Genomic DNA, 18,867 nt, shown 5'->3' with positions numbered 1-18,867 from the left:
GTTACGTACTTTTTATTACACTGTGGTGGCGTCTCCATTTTTCTATGCGTCTCCGTTTTTCTATGCAGTGGTCTGCTGGGGATGAGGGAGCACAGAGAGGGACAGGAAGAGACTGAACAAACTGGTCAGGAGGGCCAGTTCTGTCTTGGACTTTCACTCGTGGAGGAGGTGGGTGAGAGAAGGATGTTTGCTAAGCTGACATCCATCATTGACAATCCCTCTCATCCCCTGCATGACACTGTGGGAGCTCTGAGCAGCTCCTTCAGACTGAGACATCCACCCTGCAAGACAAAGCGCTACCGCAGGTCGTTCATCCAATCTGCAGTCAGACTGTTTAACAGCCTCACCACCAAATGACTCACATGAGATATGTTCATCATAATCAATATGCTACACACTGAATGTGTTTTTAATAAGAACTGCTCTCTGTCTTTCCACATGTGAAGGTGTACATAATGTATATTCCTATATTATTGTATTAATATTGTATCTTCATTCTCATATTTAATTACTGTAAATGGTTGTTTTAAACTTTTTGTGAATTCTACTCCCCTTTTTTGAGCCTGTGTAACGACCAAATCTCCCCCAATTGGGGATCAATAAAGTTTATATAATCTTATGGTAACTGTATCTGTGTTTAATGGAGGATAAATGCATAATATAGTACAATTTTAGTAGCACACAATGTAAAAGAGTTTTGAAAAGTGGTCATATTTGACCACTGTGATGGCACATATTTCTAAACTATTCAGCATTTATTGTGAATCATCCTATCATCCAGGGGTCTTTAAAAGCTGATGGAGACCAGCCAGTTCTGCTCTGACCACTCCACTGCCTCTGAACACTGGGAGGTATGATAAAGAGAGAGGGAGGAGGGAAACCTCAACACAACAAGGCACACAGATGGCTACACCTTGAATACAGCACTCTCACCCAGGGTTAATAAGGGTCAAAGGCCAGGGGGTCGATTGGGTCCTCTGTCCGAGCTGAATGACATCACCATTCACAAAACAAAATGTGATGGCTGTCTCACTTCCAGAGTTTGGAGGGATGGGCTGCAATTGGAGGTAATCCTCACTCGACCAGAACTATGAGAAAAACTGGATTTTTAATCTGAGAGGTTTTGAGCTAATGAGCACCAAGATGTAAATCTTTATTCAGTGTTGTTCCCAGGGTTTAAATAAATCAATTGAAAGAGTAAATAACCTAATAGAAACAAATCCTTGAAATTTGACTTGGGAAATTGTCAGGATTTTTTTCCTTGTCTCTTTTTTGTAAAATACTGATTTCTTTATACTTGTGCTTTGCCTTTACATGTTTTATTGTTGCCCTGGAGGGATTATTATTTTCAGATCAGAGTAGAATATGCAAGACAGTGGAATCTACACCTCTTAACCCGTACTTTTTCGGTGTTAAAGTTAAGATTAAGCTGTTAAAGAATCAAACAAAACATGGCTGCCGATAATCTGGAACTTTCTGAAAACAAAGCAGTATATTGAATTGAATTGATTTCAGTTTGTGTTATGTTTAATATAAAGTGTTGGGACTATGGTTTTGTTGAAAATGAAGTCCACTTAATTATGCTCTGATTGGCTGCAGCATCAGAGGCATTGTGTCTGCACATGTTGGTTATTCTTACGCTGGTTGTAAAGTTCAAATTCATTAAAAGGATCAACAACAACAATTAGCATTCCCAATTGGTCTGCCAATGCCAAATCTGGTTTATTTGCAGTCACATTCTTAAAGACTTATAAAAGCGTCATCATTCTGCAAGATTGTGTTGATGTATCTTATAGTTAATCGTTTTACAAAAGGATATTGCCTTCAGGATATTCTGCATCTTTGAAGTAACATTATATTCAAAACTAAGGGAAATATATAATATATATATAAAAAACAAACAAAGAAATGCTGTAATTAAAAATATGTTGAAAACAAATAAAATATAAACACAACATTACATGCCCGAAAATGAGTAAGAAGTTTAAACTTATCTAATCCTACCCCATTTTAACTCAAATATATAATATGAATTATAGGTATTCATTTGTATTAATTATCTAATAGTGTATAATGTAATATATTATGAAATAATTACTTTTATGACATTATCTAATAATCTAATTACACCAATAATGCCTATTCCCATCACAATGATAGAACTATATACAGTGTACCATCACCAATATATGAATACAAATGAACAAAAAAGTGATTATGATTATCCTTCCTCATCCCTGTACCTCATAAAAACAATTTCTTTAAATTTATTTTTGAATTTTATGACATTGCTACATTGCTTGAGCTCTTCCCTCAGATTATTCCACAGTTTTAGCCCAAAAATAGACAAACAAAAACGTTCCTGTGTGGTGCGTATACTAAGTGTCTTAAAGTTTAAAAGATTCAAGAATCAACAGTTTGGTTACTGAAAAGCATGTGTTGGTTTCTTTGGAAATCCAACCAAGTTCTGCGCTTTCTGTGTCGGATGGCCCAATGTTTGTGAAGCACTATAGAGGTTGGTCTTCTTTGATACCAAATCACCTGTTAGCATCCATCACTGCCAATCACTGCCATTGCCTGACAAGCTAACAGCAGCAGGGTCTGAATGATAACCAGAGGCTTGATGAAATCAGCTCTTCGCCCTCGCGGTCAGATCCTCCATCTCTCTGTCCTGCTTAGTGGGCATTTATCGGCGGACACCACGCTCCACTCAGCAGACCCTCAGACAGCAGAGAAGAGAAGCAGAGGGGTGCCGACATGATCTGGTGAGACACAAATGTCCCAAACAACACAAAGCACTAGGGGGGTTTCCCACAGAGTTTAGAGCGGCTGGTGAGGAGGGAGGAGGCGAGGGCAGGGCAGAGTCCTTGGGACAAAGAGTAGAGGTCATTTGGGACTGTGTGCTGGGGGTAAGAATTCAAGAGGAGAGTTTTTGATGTGAAAATGTAAATTAATTCAGATCAGATTGTTTCTATCATGTTTTACCCACTCTACCCACTCTCTGTTAATGATGTTGTCCTGATATAATTACAGGGGGCATATTTCTCAGTCTTAAAACTCTTTTAAATTAATTGAAAAATGAAGTGCCATTGGGATTTGTTTTCTTTACTTTGTTTTTACTTAAGCTCAGTCAATGGTGAAATGCTAACCAACACCAGTTGCTATTATGTGGGCAGGTGTCTATTAGATCCCCTCTCTCTCTCTCTCTCTCTCTCTCTCTCTCTCTCTCTCTCTCTCGACCTATGAGAGGGCGATACACATCCTCCATGACACAATGACCTAAACACCTACAAAACAAAACAAAAGGGCTATTTTGCACACTCAAAATGTGAGCCTTGCTTACAAACAAGGGTCAATATTTTACTCCTCAGTGCACCCACACCCCTGGCTGGAGGCTAAATTGATGCAGCTCACCAAATTAAGAACAGCTGACCTGATGTGATGTTAAGTGGATGCTGAGATCTCAGCAGATTGGTAATCTTTCAGAATACTGGTACTCTGCCTTTTGTCTTGTATGGTCCCTATTGGAGGGAAACAAGAGGCTATAAGCTGCTTATCATTGCATTACAATTATCGAGGATGAATCAGGAGTTATGGCCATGCGGACCCGGCTCTCATAAGGCTAGACTTGTTTTGTTTCCAGGTTCACGGATAGAGAGGTTTATTATGCATATATGCAGCCCTTCATTGTAGATTGAAGAGTCTTAGACGTTTGTTGATTGCTTCAAGACAAATGAAAAACCTCCAACACTCCAACTTCCAGCAGCAGAAGTAATTTCTGAAGAGTTCATTGTTTCACACAAAAAAATACACTCTAAGATGTTGCATGAGTGCACTTCACATACTAAGGTTGATTTAAGTATTCCTACCCAGCATCGTTCACTCAATCTAAAAGCATCATTTCCAGAGATGGACATGTACTGGTGCACAGATGAACAAAACAACCTTGACTTGCTTTAATTTCAACAAAAATGTCAGAACTGAGGGAATCATTTCACAGCAGTGCTGCTGAAGGAAAGATACCAGTCTGCAGTAAATATTTGTATGTTTTTAACAGATTTGCAGATCTTTTCAAAGGGAAAGTGTTGGCGCCAGAAGAATTAAAGAACCAGCTGAAGCACAAAAAATACAAATAAATAAAGTGCAGGGGATTTTCATAAACATTTATAACAGAAAGAATGACATAACTGTAACAAGCAGTTTAGTGTAAAGGAAGATTGTTTATTTAATTAAAGAATCTATTGTAAAGAAAAAAAATCCAAGGTAACAAATAAAGCAGTAGCAGATCGTTTTAAGGACAAATCAATCAAGGATAAGTATTATGAAGTTAATTACAAAAAAGTTAATCAGAAAGGGCACTTATCGCACAGTTGAAACTGAACACCAGGACATGGGCCTTTAAACTGTGAATGAATGTTTATATATTTTATGTAAAAGTTGTTCTCCCCTCTTAATAAGTTGAACTTACTTGAGGATTTGTTTATCTGCAGCTTTTATCTAACCACACTTGATTTTATTGAAGCAATGTTTTCAATAAACTTGGAAAGTTTAATGTTATATTTTTTTGTCAGTACACTGGACACATTTAAAAACTTAGATCCCTGATTTAAATAAGAAAAACATTGTTTTGGCTTTACCTTTAACTCTTTCTGTTTGTCTCAGCTGTTACTTCGCACGATGATTAAGAGTCTTGACAAGCCAGAAACACTGGAGCGTTTCACTTTGGGCCTCTGCACTTAAAGTGTATCTTTAAGACCCTCTTCGTAAGCCTTTAGGAGCATATGGCCAACAACCACAGAGTAAACAAGCCCTTCTCTCCCCCTCCCCAACTTCCGACACAACACCTCCTTTAAAGATGCAACAATTTGTGATGCACAACCAGAGTTGCTCTGCTTTAATGGTCACACTAGCACCCCTCTGTGTAAGTCCTTAGTTATAAATTATCTACTTCCAATGTGATCATGTCAAGCTGCTGCTAAATTTGTCTGGCAAGCTGCACTTTCACCAGCATGTTGTTGTTGAGTTTTTCTAAAAAACAAGCAGCTAAATCAAAAAGGATGAATCAGAGTGAAGTCACAAAGAGCATTGTCCATTCACCATTGATATCGAGTGTATAATCTATTCATTAGCCTTGATGTGAACCACCGCTGACTTCCACCCCCATCGAGCACCATAACAACCTTCTGAACAATACTACAGAAACTCACCCACAGAGGCGAAGGCAGTGGAAGTTTCCGGTGGGTTTCAGAGGGAAACATGCAGGGAACCTGTCAGTGTTGTCACTGTTTGTGAAAGTAGGACATCAATCATAGAGCACAGTGAAGGCAAAAGCTCCACCTTGAAATGGTTTACTTTTCACCGGTTACACACAGCCACCATTTTCCTCTGATGTCACGCTGAGGGTAGGAAGCTCAAATCCTTGTGGGTTAGGTGTTAGGGTTAGGGTTAGGGTTAGGGTTACCTGCTGCTAATCAGCATCATTTAACTAAAGTTTGGCTCCCTGGGTTTACAGTGCAACCCAGTGGTCAGCCCAACAAACAAAACACCAAAATGGCTCCAACACAATGAAATGACAATATCTCCAATGACATCAGGCAATTTTTATTTACTTTTTTAATATTTATTTTTGGGCTTTTTGTGCCTTTAATGGAGAGACAGGACAGTGGATAGAGCTGGAAATCAGGGAGAGAGAGTGGGGAACGACATGTGGGAGGGGAGCCACAGGCTGGACTCGAGCCTGCGGGGCCGCCCGCTTGGAGGACCATGGCTTCCATGGGGCGTGCGCAGTAACCACTGCACCACCAGCACCCTGACATCAGGCCATTTTGAATTGAAATAATGTACCAGGCAACCCACTATGATCTGACAACAGCTAACATATGCATTTGCGATACATTTGGAAATGTCCATCATGTTTTAACTCAGAGTTGAAATGTGTCATGATCTGTGTTGGTATTTCAGGTGTAATGCTTTCAAGCCTCCAGGGGTAAATGAATGTGTTAAAGCGTTGATGGGGGTACCAATAGCATAGAGGTTAGTGCAGATGTCGATGTGTGGAGGCTGTCGTCTTTCAAGCGGGCGCCCAGGGTTCAAATCCTTTTCCGCATGTCATTCCCCACTCTCTCTCTCTCTCTCTCTCTCTCTCTCTCTCTCTCTCATTTCAGACTCTATTCACTGTCCTTTTTCTACAGTATAAGGCACAGAAAGCCTAAAAATTAAAGCTCTAAGATATGGTTTGATACTTTTGAATTACATTTCACCTTTCATGTTTTATAGTGTAACAACTTCAAAAGGTAATTTAAGCTGGAAAGTGATATAATGCCGTTGTTGACTGATTCTAATAGTAGCTAATATGTTCCCTTCTAAGAGAGTATAAGTAGGTCTCGTGCTTTGAGGTTTGGTTTAACTTGTGTCACAGACAAAACTGTATTTCTCCCAAGACATGGCGTCTCTTAATTTGGCGAATGTTATGACTACCTTTAAAAATGATCAACACATTACAGACTGTCCTCTTCGCTCCTTTTTCTGATCCTAAAAATGAGCAGGGAAATTTTACAGGAGAACCAGGCCATGCTTCAAGGAATGGAAAAAAAATAGCTAACATTAAACAATTTAACCACTTCCTATCTTACATGCCATTTTGATACTAATGCATTATACAATAAGACCAGTGTGTATCATCAACTGAAAGACATGGATAATTTAAATAGTTACCAAATCAGCATTCAACCACTCAAGCTAACGATAGCAAAAGTGGTTGAATGTAAACATCTGTTGCTTCTTTCAGTCTCCATTTCTTTCAGTTGATGATCATTCTGTAAGTTGTAAAAAGATAATTCACTTTTCATTAACTTACTTTTACATTATATTCATCCCATAACACCACAGAGAAACATTGACAGCAGTTTAGCTTTCTATCCTGAGTGTTATAGGAAAATGGATGCTATGGGAATATTGTTGGACTTTTTAAATAACTGGGTGTTTGGGAAATAGTGCATAGGGTATTGATCTGGGAGAGGGGGCTATGAAACATTCAGACAAGAGGCAGAAGCAGGGAGGAAACACCCACAAGCATTGGGCTTTCCTGAAAATAGCAATGTGTTCCAGCTTCCCATCAAACCACTCCAGGTTCTCCAGCACATATAGGTACAGATAAAAATGACCTTTCAGCACTTATCTCAAGAGAGCAGCCCGGTTCTCAAAAAGCCTTTAAGAGCAGGACCTTTGCAAAGAAACAACAATAAGCCTTCTTCAGCACGGTGAAAGTGACAGCATGGTCCCCCCCTTCTCTCTCCCAGCCATTAAACCTCTTCCTGGATAAACAAGGGGAAGGCCCTTTATGAAGATGGAGAGGGTCACAAAGAGAGGAGCCATTGAGCCTTTGAGGGGCCCGTCTTTGTTTTTGTGTTTCGGAGGGTCTTCTCAAAGGATGCTCTGATTAAGGGGGGGAGGGGTGTGTGTGTATTTTGTCTTTAAGTCCTCCTTAACGCCAGTCTTCTTTCCGCTGTGCCAAAACAGAGATGTAAACCTAATTGACTGTATCATTTGCACAAAGTGATGAGTTGTAATATGTTTTAAAGTGACGAAGAGATGACTTGACTCAACTTTAACTCGATTTCTTGAATCGCAAACTTCAGGACTTGTGAGGTGTGATTAGATGAAAATGTATTTGATTTAATACTGGTGACACTGTGTGATCTAATTAAAAACAACCTTACCATCTCCAAGAACATTAACCTTTTTGTAAAAGTTTATCAGTTTCAGATAAAGCCAGATACAGCTCAAGATTCAAAAGTGCTGGTGGCGCAATGGTTAGGGCGCGCGTCCCATGCATGGAGGCTGTCGTCTCAAGCAGGTGGCCTGGGTTCACATCCCACCTGTGGCCTCCTTCCCGCATGTCATTCCCCACTCTCTCTCCCTGATTCCCAACACTGTCCTATCTCTCTCCATAAAGGCACAAAAAGCCCAAAAAACATCTTTAAAAAAAAAAAAAAAGTGCCAATGTTCTCAATTTCTACAGAAATGTTCACATCGTGTGTTGTCCATTAAAAGGAAAGCAAGACGACATCCTTTGAGTGAGTGAGTGTGTGTGTGTGTGTGCAACGCGCATGTGTGTGTGTGTGTCTTTGCCTGTGGAGGTGCCACTGTGTGACGCTGTCAAAGGGAAGCCCTGTCTTCTGGTGATGAGCTGCCAGGTCTGTTGATGGGTTGCCAGCTTCAGGGCAACATGCTGCTGGAGCGTAGTTGTCTTTAAGGCATGAATGAGGGGCACCTGTGACCTCTGGTCACGCTCTGCTTGTGTCCCGCTGTGTAAGCACCACGCTCAGGACACACGCTGAGACCATCAGCGCTTCAACTGTCCGCTTAATGGACAAAGATTTGGACGACTCTGCAGAGCTGCTGCTAAGGAGCTATTGTGAAAACTCACACTTTAATCTTTAACTTTGGATAAAAGCGTCTGCTAAGTGAATTGTAGAATTGTAACCATCAGATATTTTAAAATCAATTTTACAGGCTCCTGTGTCAAAAGGTCGGTTCCTTATATGATTATCAATTAAATCTCTTATGAAGGTGGATAATGCAGGGAAGGCCATTTAAATAGCACCAAAAAACATTAGTTATTTAGTCTGGTATCATTTAGCCAAGCCCTGGTTCAGTATCATGTCATATCAATTTCATCTTAACTTCCTATCTGTCACACGCCTGTGCGTCTTTCTGCCCCGACAGCCCACTTCTTTGGCTTAACATGTCCTACAGGTTCCTTATCATCAGACATATTGCTCTCCAGACAGAAGGTAGTACATTTAGCACTAGATTTCAGCAGCTTCAATGACAGGGATATTAATTGAACTGACTTTGCACAGGTCTGAGGAACTGCAGTGTTATAAAACTGCACCATTTATTAATTAAGGATCAACTTGACAATCTTATGGGATTCTTCAGAAAAATAAAGGATAGAGAAGCAATTGCAAGAAAAATATAGCACATTGTAAACCTTATAAAAACATTTTATTCATCTCCAAAAATTCAGTGCTTTTTTAAGACCTTTCAAGGACTTTCTAGACCTCCTGAGGCCTGTCACAGCTAGATAAGAGGCCTCAAATATACATGTACATACAAAAAAACAATGTGTGTAAACATCCCACTCAAGTAGGTTTTAAAAACATTTACAAAATGTACAAAAAAATTGTTTCATTATTATCTGATAGTCCATTTCCAACAGATGAGTTACCACGGCCTCCACACAGAGTCTGAGGTGACTGCAGGTGCAACAGGCGACATGAGCTGGCTGTTCTGTGCACTCAGAGGCACAAGGGCTGTGCTGGGAACAAGAAAAGCAAACTGTCCATCCGGCGTTGGCAACACCTGGAATCCTCTGTACATCTTCAGCGCTTCTGAAGAGACGTGCATTGCCGAGCTGCTTTTGCAGGGCACCTGAGGGACATTTGTCTGTCCGAGTCCCAGAGCACCTGGGTGAGGTGAGTAGAAGTTCACAGCGCTGATCTGGGTAACACAGGCTGCCAAGTGACTAAGGAGGCGTGTCCTCACCTCTGTGTTCACCCCTTCGCACGTTGACAGGAAATGGGTGACCTCACCCACACACTCACTGAAGCCAGCTCGGTATTTACCCAGGACTGACGGATCTGTGTTAACAGCAGCTGCAGAAGAAAATACAAATATACAAATAAATGTAGGTAGATATAGTGAATTGGCAAAACTACATGACAGAGAGAATATTAAGTTTTAGAGATGACAAATATGAGGAACATTTTACATTTTATGTATTTATATTTATTGACACGTGATTTTTTTTCATGCAGGTCATGCGTTGTGAAATCAGTTTTCAAAGTGAAGTACAATAGCTGTGAGTGTGTAATAATCTTGGAGACTGTGTGAACATGTTAACCATCTAAAAATCTACATCCTATTATAATTGCACACACATGAGCATAGCTGACATACACACCGGTCATCTGAAGTCTCTGCAGGTTCCTCAGGTGCTTTACAGTCATTTCCAGGATGTCTGCTTTCTCCAGTTTTGAGTGTCTGGAGCTCTAAAGAAACAAAAAGTGGTGACTTAATAGTTTATTCGGTCCCTCAATGGTCACTAAATTCATTATATCTTTGAATAAAAATGTAGTGCTCATGTCCTTACATCTTTCTTAAGTGCGTCCATGATGAGAGTCTTCAGTTGGCCTAAGCTCTCATTGATGCGCGCACGTCTCCGCTTCTCCATGATGGGCTTAGAGGACTTCAAATAAGAACAAAGTTTACATTAGGCTACTGTCTTCAAGAGCTGACAAACAGATTTATATGGGCTGATAGAGAAAATCTAAAAGTTCACATAGTCTACCTTTCTGCTCTCTGTTAGAGTGCGGGGTTTCTCAGGTGTAGAGTCTCCTCTCGCCTGTGTTGCAGCCACAGAAGATGGAGATGTTAAAGTCCCGGCAGGCATCTTCAGGTTTATCAAAAGTCTGAATCAAAAACTTGATCAAAAACAATAAGATGAACAACAATCAAAAGTCAGTCCAGCTCGGTAGGTCCCGCCTTCTCCTGGCAGACCACGGTGCAGTTCACTGAAGACAAATGTTTGCGGTGACTTCTGTCTCTCCAACAAGCTGACATCAACTCGGCTCATGTTTCCAGCGCCCCACGTTTTATTTATAGAGCGCGAGACTGCACGCGAGTGGCTCGTGTGGTTCTTCTCTCTGTCCAATGAGCGCGCGGGACACGGTGCCGGGGAGGCGGCGGGCTCGTGCGACCAGACGCTGCCATTGGCTAGCTGTCATGATGCTGAGTGATTTTGACGCTAAAAAGTTAAGACATAGTTCAGGTTTAGAAGACAAGCGGACTTTCTTCAGCACAACTGGTGTGTTTCCTTTCAAATAAAATAAAGATCTTCACGAGTGTTGAAATATTGTGTCAACACGTGGAGAAAAGTCCGCAAAATGAAAACGATATAAATAAATTATTACGACGTTTAATCCAAAACTAAAGTTTGGATAGATCGGTTATTATGCTATAATCCATTTGACATTTTTATTAATTTTCCTGCATTTGAAAAATTAAAAAAGCTTCATTTCTGAAACGTTTCTTGCGTCTTCTTTCTTACTGCAATATTTTCCATGTTTGACCTTGATCAGACTTGGAAATCACTTTTATAACCTGTATTAAAGAATTGCCTTTATTAAATAATGATTTGTTTATTGCTCCACCATGTGGGAAAGCTTCTCTCAAAATTGTATCATGTAAACATATGAATGTTTTTAAATGAATTAATTTTATTTTTATTTTCATTTACCTCCAATGCTAAATGGATTCCCAATAGCATGATTAGGATTTTTTTTTCTTTACTTAAGACAAACAGGAATTTATGATTCTACTTATTATGTTGAATGTGAATTTATTTAAGGTGTTGAGATCAATTATTTTATTATTTTACTCACTGCAATGCATCCAATTACATGTGCACTTATAAAGAGTCCCTCCTTTCCACATGCACACACACACCCAGTCTTTCTCAGGGCATTGAGTGCTTTAGAGTCTGACACCTCGTCCTCTGACACACTCCAGGCCTGATGTCCAGTGAAGAAGAAAATCTATGACACACTCAGCTGTCCACTTACTAACAAGAACTCTGACATCTTCTTCTCTTATCACAGAGGTGAAGTTAAAGAGTTATTTAGCACCATAAAAACTCATTAAAGACAGTGAAAGACTTACATTAACTTAGGCTATATCAGCAATTATTTCCACAAAAAATCTTTGGTGCATCTATTTAGTAAAAATTAAGAAACTGAATTGCTTTTGAAGTACATTTTATTGTCAAAAGTGACTGAATTGTTTTATTGATTTTTACAAGAGGAAATGTCTGTTTCCTCTCTGTTTCTATCGTACCATATAAATGACACTGCTTTGTTGAATGTATATATTAACAAGACAAAGCAATGCATATTCTCAGGGACAGCTTTCAACATTATATGCTTGATTTTTAATGTAAGTGTATCACATATTTATATTTTAACTTTTTTTGTCCACACCTGACCTTTTGTGATGTTTATTCTTAAATAACGCTTTTGGTCAGAAGTAACTGCATAAAAATAGCCTTAAGATTTATCAAACAAACACTGATGAGTTTTTATTTTGAACAAAATTTGTAACAAGAAAGTATTATTCGTATATATTGTTTTCTTGTTTTTTACTTTTTATCCTGATTTTTAAAGATTTGTTGCACAGTTTTAACATTTCCTTTTTTAAAGCACACAATACATTTTTAAATTATTCTGATCAATATTGATTATTATTAACTTTGGCTGTAATGATAAGTAAAAACATCATCTGGTTGCATGGTTTCATTTCAACAAATGATCTGACAGACGTCTCTGTCTGGCACAGGTTTATATCTCTCCTGATAGACTTCAAACACTCTCCTTAAAGCTCCTAAACCCTCAGAGGTGAAATGACCCCAGAAGCAGGTCACTTTCTGCATCCTCTGCTTCTTCTCTCTGTGTGAGTGAGACGACTTCAGGCACCACTGGCTTTTTGACCTGAGTCTGTATTAGATTAAGCCAAAGTAAATCAAGTCAAACCTCTAGCCAAACTGGGTTTACTCATTATACGATTATTTAAAGTCCAAGATAAGTGACAAACAGTGTTGATATTTCCTTGAATAAAAAGATGGGTATTTGTGAAGCGTTCCCCTGGGATCACACAAACTGCACAGTTAATCTTCTCTCTGGATAGGTTAACAAGAACCTCCATTAATATAGACAGAATCTGCTCGGTGCAGACGAGAGCTGTGCAACAATAAATAACATCCCATCAGTTGTGTTTTCAGCGAGCCTGCCCCGACACAAACAGCCCTTTATTGTGCAGACGATGATGTAGGTTTATTGACGGCTCTGATCTGTATCAGTGTGGGAACCCAGAGATGGGAGGGTCGGGCTAGAAAACTATCAAGGTCTAACAAGAGTCTGATAACCGGGAGAGGGAACCAGGGGCGGAGGATTTCTATTATTCCTCTTTGCTTTGGTTTATTGGAGAAAATGTTTTTAAATTCAGTAGGAACTAGGCAAGGTAAGACTGATAAAAACCAGGACTTTTTTCTATATCTGTGCCTTGTGTTTAAACATATTTGACACAAAAGCATGTAAGTCATTAAAACGAACTGTCTGTGTAATCTTATTCGAAAGCAGACAACAAAGAAGACATCATGTAAAAGAAAAGTGTTATGAAATAAGTTGAAGTAGAATTTAAAAAAAAAAAACAGAAAAAACTACAACAAAATGTCCACATTATAAAGAGATGCTGCCTGATGGCCTTTGTTAAGCATTGCCCTTGCAGGTGGAGGATTGCATTCAATATAATTAAAAAAGTTTTATTTTAACAATAAAACTGAAAGGAATCCTAACCTCAGACTCTGCGGTTTGTAAATTAAATTACAAACCTCTTTTGAATATTAGTTAAATAATCTGTGATGTACAAACTCTTCAGTATTTAGCCTTCAACAAGCCCACAGTAAGCTATTATAATTGATATCTGCAACAGGTTTTCAAAAAACCTGTGAGCCATGACCCAACAGATGATAAAATGACACTAACCAACACATTTCAGCCTGGGATCATCCAGGAGGTTACCTTCCACATTTCAGTCATGATCTTAATGTCTTAGTCAGCGTACTGAGGACAGACTCATCTTTACAAAGTGTAGAAGAAGGCATTTCTCAGATGGCCAGCTCCGTAATCTCTATAATCTATCAAGTAATATGAATTATTGTATGTTTCTATATAAGTAAAAGCTAGCAGGGTAGCTGAAATGAATCAATATTTTTTTTATTTAGCAGCAAATTACATCAAAAACTATCCTATGACTCTCATTATTTGCAGCGACCTCGTGCAGAAACCAGACACATTGGTGGACAGCTACCTGCCGAGCCTGGGTGGGCTGATAGACTTTGACGTTTTACAGGTTTGGTTTTTGTCATCTGTGTAAAATTGGTTATTGCATGAGATAAGGCCTAACCTAGGATTATGCATTTCAATCTATGGCTTATGTTAGTTTATGAAGTCTTAGCGATCTGAAAGATGTCAAAACAAGAGTTGCTACAATTAGATGTGTATCACTGGTGCACTGATTGATATGGCCAGTTGTCAGTTTCCATTTTCCATCTTCACCTGGACTAAAAGCCCCCGCCCTTTTCTCCCTCCGGCCTTTGTGTGGGCAGAGAAATGACCATCCTCACCATCCTCACCATCTAATACTGCAAAGGTTTCCTTTCAACTGCTTGTATGAAAACATCTCGGGCCAGGCAGACAGAGGGATCACTTAAACATCTCCTCCAGCGCTCTGCTCGCTCTCCGTCCCTCCTCTCTTTGAATCTCCCCTTAAAGAGGGAAGGGGGGCCCTCCCATAGCAACTCCCTCCAGCTCTGCCCGCCTTTTGTCCCCCTCCCCAACAGCAGTTTCTGCTCCAGAAGCCTTAGACAAGGCCTCCATTAATTGCGGGCCTGTGTGGAATACACACGGGACAATGGGCCCAACAGAGTGTCCGGCCCCCAGACAAGGCTGGAAACAAGTGGTACAGGAATCCAGCAGAATAGACTCGTCCTGGCTGATGTCACTGAATACATTTACCTACCTCAGTGCGCATTCACTCCCTGCTTTGTTTTATTTGGACAAAAAAAGAAGGGGTAGGGGGAGGTAGAAGTATCAATGGAGAAGAGGAGCCGGACGGAGGGGAGGCTCAAGGATGGGAAATAACTGGTTGTCATGGTAATGTAGTGAATCAAAAATATGGTCGAATTTAGCGAAGGCAGAGATGTAAAAAGGGTAGAGGGCATTAGATTAAACCCCGCGTGAGATAAGAGAAGGCTGAAAACAGAGGTTTAGTTTTTTTAGCGCATTCAGGCCTGTTTATACGGCAATAAAGAGCGGATAAAGGAGCAGGAGATTAGCAGACTCATCTGGGCTCATGTTTGTCAACAACAACCTGTGGAGTTTCAAGCCCGCTTATTCCAAGTCAGTACCCCAGCAGCAAGGATGCTGAGCTGTGGCGAGTGAAGCTGGCACCATAGCAACTGGTATTCCTGCAAAACAACCTGCCATCTGTCACCTAACATTGTGGGTGCCTTCGTTAAAAAAAGAAAAACAGCATTTAGATCTTCATCTTTGAGGCAAAGGCAATGAGACTGAAGTCATATTGAACTCTGGGTCTCCTCCTTTGAAAAGCCAGAGCCCAGTCATCGCCTTATCCCTCATCAAATTGAAAAACGCTTTTGGAGATTCTGAGAGAGGCCTCATGTTTAATTTTTAAAACCCAGACATGAAAGTGTTTCCAAAGCACATTCAGCAGTGGAAACTCTTTAAAGGACTAGTTAGCATGTAGATTATATGCATTTCAGTGCATTGTGAAAGTATCTAAGTGTATTTACATGTTAATATGTTCAGGGATACTATCGCCTTGAAAAGGTGTTGGGGGGGAGGTTTGGTTAACTGTGTGTTTTCTTCCTGTGCACCATGGGAATGTGATTTCTTTGTGCAATCAAGGTTCAAACACATTCCTGTAAGGCCATGGATATTACGAGCATTGATTCCCTGCAGACAAACAACCTGTGAACCTGTTGATCCTGGCCTTAGAATGAGGCTCTGCTCCATAAATAAGCTGTTAAGTTAAGCTTGTGCGTATATTCTATGTATTTCTCTTTTTAGTGGCTGATAGATCATAGAACTGGTTCTTTTAAGTCAGCACCAAGCCAAGAAGCTTCAACAAGTTCCCCACTGATGCCCCGCCATGTGGTGCTTATCCTCATCCATGCTTAGTCCATAACCACGAGTGTGTTTGCATTGGGATTTATGAAACTGAAGATGGCCTATTCTTGCCGCTCAAGATGACTCACAAGACCAGCGTTTTGGCCACTTACGCAGTGAAAGCAGCCCGGGGGATGCCCTTTCAGCACTCGAGGACCTCTGGCTGAGTCTCCTTCACACGCTGGAGATCAGCCTCACTTGGGAAAAAAGTCCCCGCTTCTTACAGGGGGGAGCTGTCCAGAGGGATGGCTCGACTCCCTCCTTGTCCAAGGGCCTCCCTTCTTCACCTGCCGGCTTAGTGCTCATCTCTTATGCACATAATCCCTGGTTAGTGCATGTGATCCACTAGCCCGGGCCCAGGCCCGGGACCCCCCCCCCCCCCCCCCCTCTTTGGAGCCTCCCCTCGCTTGCATGCTTGCTGGGTGGCTCCTGGGTGGCCATGGCAACTCTCATCTTCTCATGACAGTTAGGCTTCAGTCATAGCCCTAAGTCCCTCTTCAGTCTCTGTGCGTCTTTTTCTGTGCTTTCCTAAAGCCCTCCTCTGTTTGTGTGTTGTTCCATCTATGGCTCTCTGTTTCTCTTTTCTCCTGGTTTGCTTGTTCCCATACTTTTCCTCGGCTGAGGCCTAAAGACCAACTATAACTCAGAAACAGTGTTATAGCATGAACCACATATCCTCTAAAGGGGGTTTTCAACCTGGACCCTTTTTTTAATATGTTTTATAAATTATCTGAATATGCAGCCATGACAATTTTTTTTTTCTTCTTGCAGTTTCTCTAGTTTAGCAGTTTTTCCAAACTCTGCTATCCAACTCTCTCACAACTTGACTGTCCACTTCCTGCGACAAGAAGTGGACAGTGAAGGTGTCCACTTCACAAAAGTGCATTGAAGATGAATTCTCATATTTTATAAAACGGGCCATAATTTTTATGTTTAGTTGTATAAATGGCCAATAGGTTCAAAAACATTTTGGTATTGCTCAAGCGCATTGCAGCCACGACAATGCTGTAATAGCTGCAATGCAATTCTTTGGGGCAATCAAAGACAACAAGATATGTCCATAAAAAGTGATTTTTTTTTTGTGTTTGCCACTGATAGGCTTGGATCATTAGTCTCAATGCTTTGGAACATCACAGAAAGGACCCCCGCCATTTTTAGTTGCAGAAAGAGGACAGTAACAACTTCATTGAGTGAGGTGAGGGGTGATATTTGTTTCAGACCACTAACAACTCATCAACATACATTCCTTTCTATGACAGAATAATTTTTCTCCAGTTGTCATAGACTCCCATCACACTCAGGTTACAGAGCCTTCCAGCTTTGCAGCACCTTGACCTCCCCCCTCTCCTTGTTGGCCCTCTCTATCTGTCCTTATTATTTCCTTAATTTCTGGAAGTTCTTCACCTGTAAACTTTACCTCAGTTAAAAACAATGACCTTCTAACTCAATGCCTTGTCTACATTTTAAATATGCAGCCATGACTGTAGAGACTATCTAATGTCTGAATGTCCAAACCAACTTTTAGTCACTTGAAAAGGTGTGAGGAATGGTCCTGATGCCCATGCAAAACAAAACAATTGTCCAAAATGGTATTACTTTGGCTGACGTTCTCGTGTATTTATGATGAAGCAGACAGAATTTACCGTGATGATGATATTAAATGAAGATATAAATCCAGTTTGTTAACTACTGTTGCTGAGATTATGTCACATGTATATTTACAGTAAGAATCGTAAACCAACTAACTTTCTGTTCACCCATGAACTACCTAACGATTCCACCTGACCAATAACCCACATGAACTATTATCACTATAATACAGAAATTAGAAACAATAACACGCACAATTGGCTCCTACAATGACTTTTGCACTCAATTCTTGCTTGTTTAGATTCTCTTTATTTCCAAACTCTGCTGTCCAATCTCTTTGACTGAGATCTCCACCCTCCTCTTCCTGCAACAAGCCTCAATACCGCAAGATTTCTGACTGAGATTTCCACTTGAGCTACTTTATTTCCTGCTCAAATACTGTGGGGTTCCTTTCTGTGATGTTAGCAGAGACTTCTAAAGCAATCTGACCATGTAAGGAGAAAAAAAAGACCTTTTTCACAACCTAACTTGCTTGCCTGTAATTGCCCCAAAAGATAATGTGCAGCCATTTGAACCAAGTCCCAGACTGAAGTAATTGACAAGAGAAATTCAAGAACATTTAAACCTTTGAGTCATTTACTGACCTAAATGTATAGAAACAGGGGCCAGGTAAAAGAAAAGAAATTTCTCATTCATGCTTCTCTAGTATAAATTAAAATACTGAATTCACCCGCACTACAGATTGTGCTCTAAGTAAAGGCCTGACCTCGTTTCATTGTAAGTCTGATCTGTAAACTGAGATTTGTAAGATACACTTGTGCACTTCTTTTCTCTGTGGTCACTGCAGGCCTCTGAGTGCAGATCATCTTACAGCAACGCAAACCCTACAGCCTCAACCATCGGTTTGTTTAAAGCACTGAATATCGTGCAGGGCCCTCGAGAGGACAGGAATAGAGAGGAAACCTGGGGATGTTGTGTGGAGGCCCCCACACTAACAAGTGTCACAGTGATCCTGGGCCGGTCCTCCCCCTGTGTGAACGCCATGTGAGAGGCGGCTCCATCCGTGCCCCCGCCACCTCCACACAAGGCCCTCCATTGACTTCTAACCTGTTGAGGGACCACTGAGGACAAAGAGCGGCGGGGCGGGGCCCGTCCCTCCGACAAGGCTGCGAACAAACGTTAACACGGCTGCAACTGTCCACCCCCTGAATCACTGAATTTATTGACCAACCACAGAGCCCATTCAGGCCTGCGAGGACTGATAAAGGAAGGGGGACGTGGACGCTGTGAAGGCCAGGGGAAGGAGCCCATGCTTAGGGGACAGGAGGGAGGAAAGGATCTTTGTGACCGTCTGGTGGGTCACAGACCTTTTAGCAGACGTGGGTGCCTTTGTGTCATCTGATAAACGAGGCCGACCAAAAGAGAGCATCAGGTTGGCCTTGTGTCCTGACTATTAATCAAGGCGAAGGCA

General features: G+C 40.8%; 1 protein-coding gene across 1 annotated transcript; it reads right to left on the bottom strand.

The window, feature by feature from the left end:
* Window positions 1–8,904: 8,904 nt before the first annotated feature.
* Window positions 8,905–11,500, bottom strand: LOC132978451 (transcription factor HES-1-B-like). The gene is made up of 4 exons (XM_061043669.1): window positions 10,355–11,500; window positions 10,157–10,252; window positions 9,968–10,055; window positions 8,905–9,659 (listed from the first exon to the last, which is right to left on the bottom strand). The coding sequence occupies exons 1-4, from the start codon at window positions 10,454–10,456 to the stop codon at window positions 9,229–9,231; spliced, it is 717 nt and encodes a 238-aa protein (XP_060899652.1). The 5' UTR covers window positions 10,457–11,500; the 3' UTR covers window positions 8,905–9,228.
* Window positions 11,501–18,867: the final 7,367 nt, after the last annotated feature.

The sequence above is a fragment of the Labrus mixtus genome, chromosome 8 (assembly GCF_963584025.1).
Source record: "Labrus mixtus chromosome 8, fLabMix1.1, whole genome shotgun sequence".
Classification (NCBI taxonomy): Eukaryota; Metazoa; Chordata; class Actinopteri; order Labriformes; family Labridae; genus Labrus; species Labrus mixtus.
Note: the sequence above shows the minus strand (reverse complement) of the source record. Positions and strands in the feature narration are given on the sequence as shown.